This window comes from Poecilia formosa, unplaced genomic scaffold (genome assembly GCF_000485575.1).
Source record: "Poecilia formosa unplaced genomic scaffold, Poecilia_formosa-5.1.2 Scaffold578, whole genome shotgun sequence".
NCBI classification, from domain to species: domain Eukaryota; kingdom Metazoa; phylum Chordata; class Actinopteri; order Cyprinodontiformes; family Poeciliidae; genus Poecilia; species Poecilia formosa.
This window is the reverse complement of record NW_006800517.1, coordinates 84,655-92,658: the sequence shown is the minus strand read 5'-3', so window position 1 is coordinate 92,658 and position 8,004 is coordinate 84,655. Positions and strand designations below refer to the sequence as shown.

Here is an 8,004-nt window from a genome sequence, read left to right as displayed (position 1 = left end):
TTTGCAAAGTTTTGTAGTTCTTTAAGTTTATAGCATCGTTTATTTCCTGGTTTGAAATATCTGCCTCTCTCAGCTGCCACCACAAGTTAATTTAGCAACCAGTTAATCCATAAAACCAAAAGCTTTAGCTCCTGGGCTAGGCTAACAATAACAAACTTTTTGAACTCTTCGCGGTTCGGCACAAACTTACATAGGCTGGATTCAAGACAGCTGCTGCATGTTTCATTCTGTTCTGTCTTCCAACTATACTTAATGGACGGTTAAAGCAGCATTATTGTTTACTGTAAACTTTATTCTGGAATCACAGAGAGCATAACAAGTACAATCTCTCTAGCCCACCCTCGGTCTGTGTCACACACAAATACATCCCCCTGGGAACATAACCAGAACAAACAATTCACTTGTTACATGCGTGCTGTGGCTAACTAGGTGAATGGTCACTCTGTTCTGCCAGCAGAGGAACCTTTTTTTTTTTTAAATGGATTCAGGACACAGAGAATTAGGTTCAGACAATAGTGTTTAGTGATTTAGTAAAAAAGAAAGACTTTAAGCATCTTGTCAAGGGGAAAGTGTACATGTGACAGGGGAAGCTGGAATTTATCCCAAAACTTTACCAGACAAATACTGTACCCACTAAGGCACAATTACCCCTAAGGATCACAGTAGTATAATCGATATGAGAGCACTAAAAGGAAAGTGTTAGAGTACTATAACCCAGTTCACTAACAGAGTGATCTAAAGTAGCAGAGTACTTTAATCTGTATCTATTATCAAAATATGAAAGTACTCTTCCTTGACACTCTAGTTTTCCTGCTCAGTTGTGTCTGCCTCCTACAGGAATGCTGTGAATGATGAGAGAAAGTCCACAGATGCCATCAGCTGTCTGATTGGCTATTTCCTTGGGTCCTGCCCTATAAGGAAAGGAGCCGAGGAGACAGCAAGAAGGAGAATGAGGAGGAGGCCCCGGCCTTGTTTGGACTGAGGATGGATGGAGGAGGTAGAGGCTTGATAAACTGGGAGGCAGCGCCTTAGACTCTCACTTCTGTCCTGCTCCCATCCCACATCATCCCAGCAGACCCTGCACTGCCACGGTAAGACCTCCTCAGCTGCACTCTGCTATGTGATCATGATTATTTTCCTGAATGATGTATTCTGGCTTCCGCCATCATTTACTTCTTTCTGTAATTAATCTCTAGGAAAACTCTCATCAACACACCTCTTTAATCTACAACTTTCATATTCACTTCAAAGTAGGAAAAATATTCCATTCCTCTCCACTTCATTTCTGACTTCTTGTTTCTCCTACTTTATGTTCACTCCTCTCTCCTCCGTTATGCTGTTTCGCCTCTTCTCTTCTCTCCTGTTTCCTGCTCTTCTCAGTGAACATATTTCTCCAAGTTTCTCTCTTTATTGTTGCATCTGCTAAACCATCTTTTCTCCTTCAGTTATTACCTGCATTTTCTCTCCCATTAGTGAAAAGTTTCTTTTTGTTTACCCACTTTCCTGTGAATGAAACATCACATTCCTATGTTTTCTCTGTCTTTGGTTCTCCTCTCTCCTCCTGCAAAGAGAGGATCATGTTCTCTGTGCCTAAGAATGTTTTTTCTTGTGAAGTGCTGTCCATGATCTCATTGGAAGTTTCTTATGTTAAGAAAATTGTCAGGATGTTACTCCTTTACCTCTCTGTGTCCCAAGTTCTGACTCTGGCTAAGAGCCTAATGATGTCTGAAAAGCCTAGTTTCTGCAGTAGATGTTCAATTGATAAAAATTGGTTTATAAAAATATTGTAAATTGTTTTTATAAACCAAATATGATGCCTTCTGGTCCAAATGTTCAGACCTTGTAATGTTCTCTATCAGTGACAGAAGAGACCAAATTATTGATAGTCTCTGTCTCAAACACACTGGAATATCATAACATCTGAGCCCATTTGATATCATTCAACTCTAAATCAAATCAGACAAAAAAAATCTAAAAACTATCTTATGTTTCATTAAAATATCCACCAGCAGAGGGCATCTTTGAGACATTCCACAGGACTTTTCATTACAACATTAAAATAAATATGTAAAATGAATACTCATTGTATTTTGGAGTTTGGGGTTTCAGAGTGTTTTCCAACCTAATAACTCCATAAAATAGTTTGTTTATAAAGCTCTTAATGTCCTTATTTAAATGTGCTTTTAAACCTTTCTGTCCATCCTTTTATTAGATGTCCCTAGGTCTAGGTGATTGGGCCTTTTCAGTGGCAGCACCCCAACTCTCAAACAAACCTTCGCCCCACCTCTGACCTGGGAATGTTGAAGTCTAAGATCAACCTTAATGTCTAGACAAGGTTTTAATACCATGTAGCATAGTGGCATTTTGTTATTTCTGTGTTTTTGTTTTTTTTTTATTGTAAAGTTTTTGGTCACCTTAAACCATAATGCTTGTTGTGAAGCATTATATTAGAAAATCAGTCAGTCAATCAGCAAAATCCCTCTGATTTCTGCTGCATCATTCTCCATTGTGGGAGCTCCATATAAATGTCTCTGTTATCAGTCACCTCTACAAAGAAATATTCCTGATCTGATGATTTCTGAATCTTTCCAGCCACTATTCAGGTTTCTGATTGGCTTCTTACTGAACCTATAGGAGCTTTCCAGATTTGGGTAAGGGCTCGGTCCAACAACTTGCAGTGGTTAGAAAAAATATCTTTCCAGATGAGACCAGTACCAGTACCAGCTACGTAAATCTAAACCAAGACTGGGCCTGCCATCCAGCTGCAATCTGATCAGGATTTATTTTCCATCATCTTCAGATACTTGTTTCCAGACAATATTATAAATATATATGTGGAACTCAGTGTCTGGAACATTTAGTCATTTCCATTGTTTGGAAGAACACTTAGAGTTTTATTTGTGCTACAACCAAAAATATTTACCAAGCCTGCTTTAGGACTTGAATTTTGGAAGGTCTAACATTAGGGGGGTTAACTGATTAGAAATAAATTTTTACTTATAATTAAATTTATGTAACCTGCGTTTATATTAAAAAATCATTCATCAGAATTGAAAGTGAAGATAGAAAAAAAATAATTTTAGTATAATAATCTTTCTTTGGCAAAAATAAATTTCTATACATTCAGCTGAGGATTTAAACTCACAATCAGACAAGGACAAAAACTTGAGTTAAGCAAAAGTTCTTATTTTTATTTATTTTACTTACTTTGTATTCTGTGTTTGCTGCTGATTTTGGATCAGATTACTCTCTTATTTGTGTGCTTCTGATGCTTTCACTTCGAAGTTAAAATTCATTAAGAGGGATGAAGCTGAGACACACACAGATGAAGCCTGTTAAGCTAAAGCACTCTCTGCAGTCAATGTAAGCCTAAACTTAAAAAGTAAACAGAAAACCACAGTAGAACCTTGCTCAGTATCTGTCGTAACTGTCTGACAAAGCATATGTTTATCCATTCTGCACCTTCAGCTGCAGAATGTGATGTTCCAGATTCTGTGATGTTGTCCTGACATATCAGCAGAAGCAGCTGCTGCACAAGGAATTTACAGTTCAGAAAGATGGAGAAACAATTTAACTGACTAGGAAAACAGGAGCTGCACAGAGGGGTGTCAGGCAGAACTCAGAGCAATGTTAACGCACAGAGGCCTGTCCTGCAGCCAGAACCAGCAGAAATATTCAGTTCCTGGAGTTTATGACTAAATATGGAGCAAAGTGCTGTGCGGGGAGAGGACCATGAGGAGAGATGAGGAAGGACAGATGGAGTGGAGTGGGGCAGGGCAAGGCAGAGCTAACAAAGAGAGAGAGCATACCAAACACAGGCAGGAGTCCACTCATGACCGAAATAGGAAGTCTTCTCTGAGCAGAAGGTCATGTGACTACCTACCAGCTCTAGTTTTGGTGATGCTGCACAACTCTGATAAATTTCATTCAGGTTTTCTTCCTCTTTGCTGTTTTTAATGTAGAAAAGTGATTTTAGAATAAATTTGGTTGAACTGGATGGTAAATTTTTAGTTTCTGGGCTCATTTTTACTGTTTCATCTTTAACTGACAGATAACGGAGTATCCCCAAATCTTCCTATTAAGCTAATTTTGCATTAATCAATATTTATTAACTATTACTGAACAGTGACATTGAACCATGCAACAGTTTTTTTGTTTTTGAAGAAACCTTTTAACCCTTTACAATGTAAAAGTTCACAGAAAACAACTTCAACATGACAAATTATTTGAAAACAACAAACCTGTATTTAAATAAAATAAATAAAAATCTGAATTAGAAATTATTTACAAGATAATGTGTGGAAGTATATATAGTTCAGAAATTTTATATATATATATATATATATATATACACACACACACACACACACACACACACACACACACACACACATACATATTATTGGTGGTTGAGTGAGTTTTATTTGATGAGCAATAATCAAGTTGATGAATACTGCTCTGATTTTTCTGAACTGTAAAAGCACATCTCTTTCTCACATCTCTCTTCATCAGTGTGAGTCGTTCTTTTAGGTTTCCAGCTTGTCCACAGTGCCCCCTGCAGCCATGTGTGATGATGAGGAGAGCACTGCTCTGGTCTGTGATAATGGATCTGGTCTATGTAAGGCGGGTTTTGCTGGAGATGACGCTCCCAGAGCCGTCTTCCCCTCCATTGTGGGACGGCCCAGGCACCAGGTGACTGTTCAATGATTAATGCTTACAGCAATCATAGACAATGAAAAAGGTGTATATTGACAGACTGTGTGTATTTGTGTCAGGGAGTGATGGTGGGAATGGGACAGAAGGACAGCTATGTGGGAGATGAGGCTCAGAGCAAGAGAGGAATCCTAACCCTGAAGTATCCTATTGAACATGGAATCATAACCAACTGGGATGATATGGAGAAGGTCCGACACACACGCACGCACACACACAACCCAGATAGCATAGAATGATCGAAACATTGAAGCAATGTCAGGCAGAGAAATTGAATCAACATTAGGATTTCAACCATAACTGATATAGTAATGTTGATTCAACAAACATCTGTATGTCAATTTACATGCATATTTGTGTTGATTCTACATTGAATCAGTTAGGAATCAACATTGATTCAACCGTCATCTGAATGTGGATCTACCTGCAGATTTGGGTTGATTTTATATTGAATGAAAACTAGGGATTTATGTACATTTTTAGGTCTGATGGGTCTAGATCATAACATACCACTAAAAGTTTCTTCACTGGTATTAAGCAGTATTTTATTGGCAGATGATGGGTAAACTGTGTGTACAAAAGGTTAAAAATGACAACATGGGATTGATATAACATTTTATTTAAGAAAAGAGGGACAGATCTGTAAACATAAATTTGATTCCTTTTTGACTGTCAGAACAACAGTCTGTTGTCCATGGAAGAACAGCATCCATGAGGTTAAGCTTTGTACTGTATGAACCAGGGAAACAGTACAAGTTGCAGTAACCCCAGTCTGACTCTGGTTGGCATCACCTTGATTCCTTGCGATGCCTTCCTCCTATTCTGGTGCGTAATTACGCACCAGAATTAAGCTGAACTGCAGGCGCCCAGAAGCGTCTGAGGCACAGACTGGTTCTGAGCTGTCTGCTCCCTGAGGACTCTGTGGAGCCCCCTCTGATGAAAACCAGCCGGAATGAACCAGAATAGCTTCCTTAATTCCAACTGGACCTCTGTGTCCTCTTTCTCATACTATTGTAACCCAGATTCTTCAGATTTGAATAAAGCACGCTTGAATTATACATAAGAAAATCTTTAATTTTTAAGTTAGTCATAACTTAATACTGGTGCGCTTACCACCAGCGCACCAGTCAAGACTCAAGACTGACTCTTGAGTCAGTCCTCAAGAGTCAGCTTCGGACTCTTGAGGACTGCAGAGCAGTGGCTGAAAAACACAAAAATAAAAGTGAGGAAGGCACCGGTTAGAAAGACGATGAACATTTGAAAAGTTCTGAAAGACATTGAAATATTAAACAGTGTACTGGTTACAGGTCTGAGAACAGATACAAACCGTATAGTTCCCCATGTACACTCACTGTTAAATATTCATCTTAATCTTTCATTAATATTTATCTTAATGTTTACATATACAATTACATTTACCCATCAAGCTGCAGTATAGTGTAGCATTTATGATGCTGCACTCATGTTAAAATGAGGGAATCAATATTTAAAATAAAGGCTGTTTATCAGAAAACCTAAAGATAAAACTCAGGGAGGATCAGGGTTGATTTAACATACCAGAGACACATAGATAGAGCAAAAGGTGATTTATAGTGTAGTTGGAAAAATTATTTATAATTTATATAGAATAGGCTTCCATCAAATAATTGGTTCAATCTTCCATTAACTACAAATATTTCCAAATAAGTTGATTAAATTCATTCAAAAATGTCCATGGTGATAAAGATCCTGCACAAGTAATAATAGTCCAGTTCAGTTTAACCAGTTACCAATCCAAGAATCAACAGACTGAATCAGTCAGTCATTAGCAGGTTTAGTTCAGTGTTTCACCTGCCTTACATGTTTTAAGTGTTTCCCTTCTGCCTCACCTGGATTGAATCTGTGGATGATTAACAACCTTCTGCACTTCTTGATGGCTGCAGACGGTCATGCAGTCATCTAACTCAGCTGTTCTGGAACAGAGGCTCATTTAAGCAAGTCCCTAAGCACATCATAATAAAAAGTTAAAAACAAGTGATTACTATCACAACAATTTAAAGCCCACCTGGAAGCAGCCAGCCTTACACTTCCTTGTCCACCACATGCTCTCCCAGACCAAACAATAGGCCTCGCCCTATTTTTTTTAAAAACTCAAATCCCACAAAATCTCGCAGGATTTCATACTTAGGCCTGGAGTGGTGGGTAGTATGAAAATAATACAAAAGGAGACATGACCTCAATTATTAAAAATATCTGTTTTGCCCCAAAATAACCAGTATTACTATAGGCACAAAACAATGCCCTTATTATTCAGTAAACACATTTAAGATCAAAGTAATATTGAGAAACTTACCATAAAACTGCTCAGAGTAGAATTCAATTCAGAAGCCGGTTGCAAACAAGCCAGCAGCAAAGTGGCTGTTTGGTTGGGACAAACCACTACTTGTACACACTACACTCCTTGTAGATATTTTTGTGTCAGCACATTATGCACACTCAGTAATAATAGTTACAGACAAGAAAATGTACAGAAAGGAATCACAACCCACTGTTCTCAACATGTAGTGCTTAATTTGAAACATGATTAACCCCCATCTAGTAATAAAATGTTCTGACCCAAAGCTCAAGGAGGGAGGAGGGAGAAAGGGACGAGAGGGGGTAAAGAGGGGAAGGCTGGGAGGAGCGGGTGGGTGGGAGGAGGTTTGGGAGGGAGTAGGGGGAGATGAGGAGGTGATGAGGGGTGCAACAAACTGCCCAGATTGCACATGATGGTAAATAAACATTGAATTATAGTCAGAATGGTTGGTATTTGGTTGAGATCAACAACTGACGGTGGATCAACCATCAAACAACCATCCAATTCTAGCCAAGTAACCAATATTGAAACAGTCATTGAATCAATGTTTTGTGGTTGAAATCTAATAAATGAAATGCTGATGTCTGATCAACGTCTGATCAATGTTGAATCAATGTATACTGTTTTGTCACATCCCTCCCCTCCTCCTCATCGGAGCTCTGGGTGAGAGCATTTTATTAGTGAGTAGGAGTTATAACATTTTAAATTAAGCACTGTAGAGGATAATGGGTGCTGATTCTTTTCTGTACATTTTCTTACTTGTTCATAAAAATTCTTACTTACTGTTTGTGTGTGATATATTGACACAAAAACATCTACATCTTACTACAAGGAGTGGAGCGGTCCACCCCAACTATTTACATGAGTGAGATGTCCCAACCACACAGCCACTTCACTGTTGGCTTGTTTGCAAAAGACTTTAATTCAATGTTGAATTATGATCACAAAGGTTGAAT

At 38.4% G+C, this 8,004-nt stretch overlaps 1 protein-coding gene and 1 long non-coding RNA gene across 3 annotated transcripts in view; one reads left to right on the top strand and one right to left on the bottom strand.

Moving 5' to 3' along the window:
- The first annotated feature begins 982 nt into the window (after nucleotides 1-982).
- acta2 (actin alpha 2, smooth muscle) overlaps nucleotides 983-8,004 on the top strand; it is an 11,073-nt gene continuing 4,051 nt past the window's right edge. Inside the window, exons 1-3 of one of the 2 annotated variants that reach the window (XM_007540988.2) lie at nucleotides 983-1,091; nucleotides 4,513-4,692; nucleotides 4,776-4,904. In XM_007540988.2, the coding sequence (XP_007541050.1) occupies nucleotides 4,564-4,692; nucleotides 4,776-4,904 (258 nt within the window). In that variant the 5' untranslated portion in view covers nucleotides 983-1,091; nucleotides 4,513-4,563. The remainder of the gene's footprint in view (nucleotides 1,092-4,512; nucleotides 4,693-4,775; nucleotides 4,905-8,004) is intronic. The other variant, XM_007540989.2, reaches the window with a different exon arrangement.
- LOC107834296 (uncharacterized) lies at nucleotides 6,078-7,989 on the bottom strand. The gene is made up of 2 exons (XR_001660081.1): nucleotides 7,046-7,989; nucleotides 6,078-6,882 (listed from the first exon to the last, which is right to left on the bottom strand). It is a non-coding gene; the product is annotated as an uncharacterized LOC107834296 (long non-coding RNA).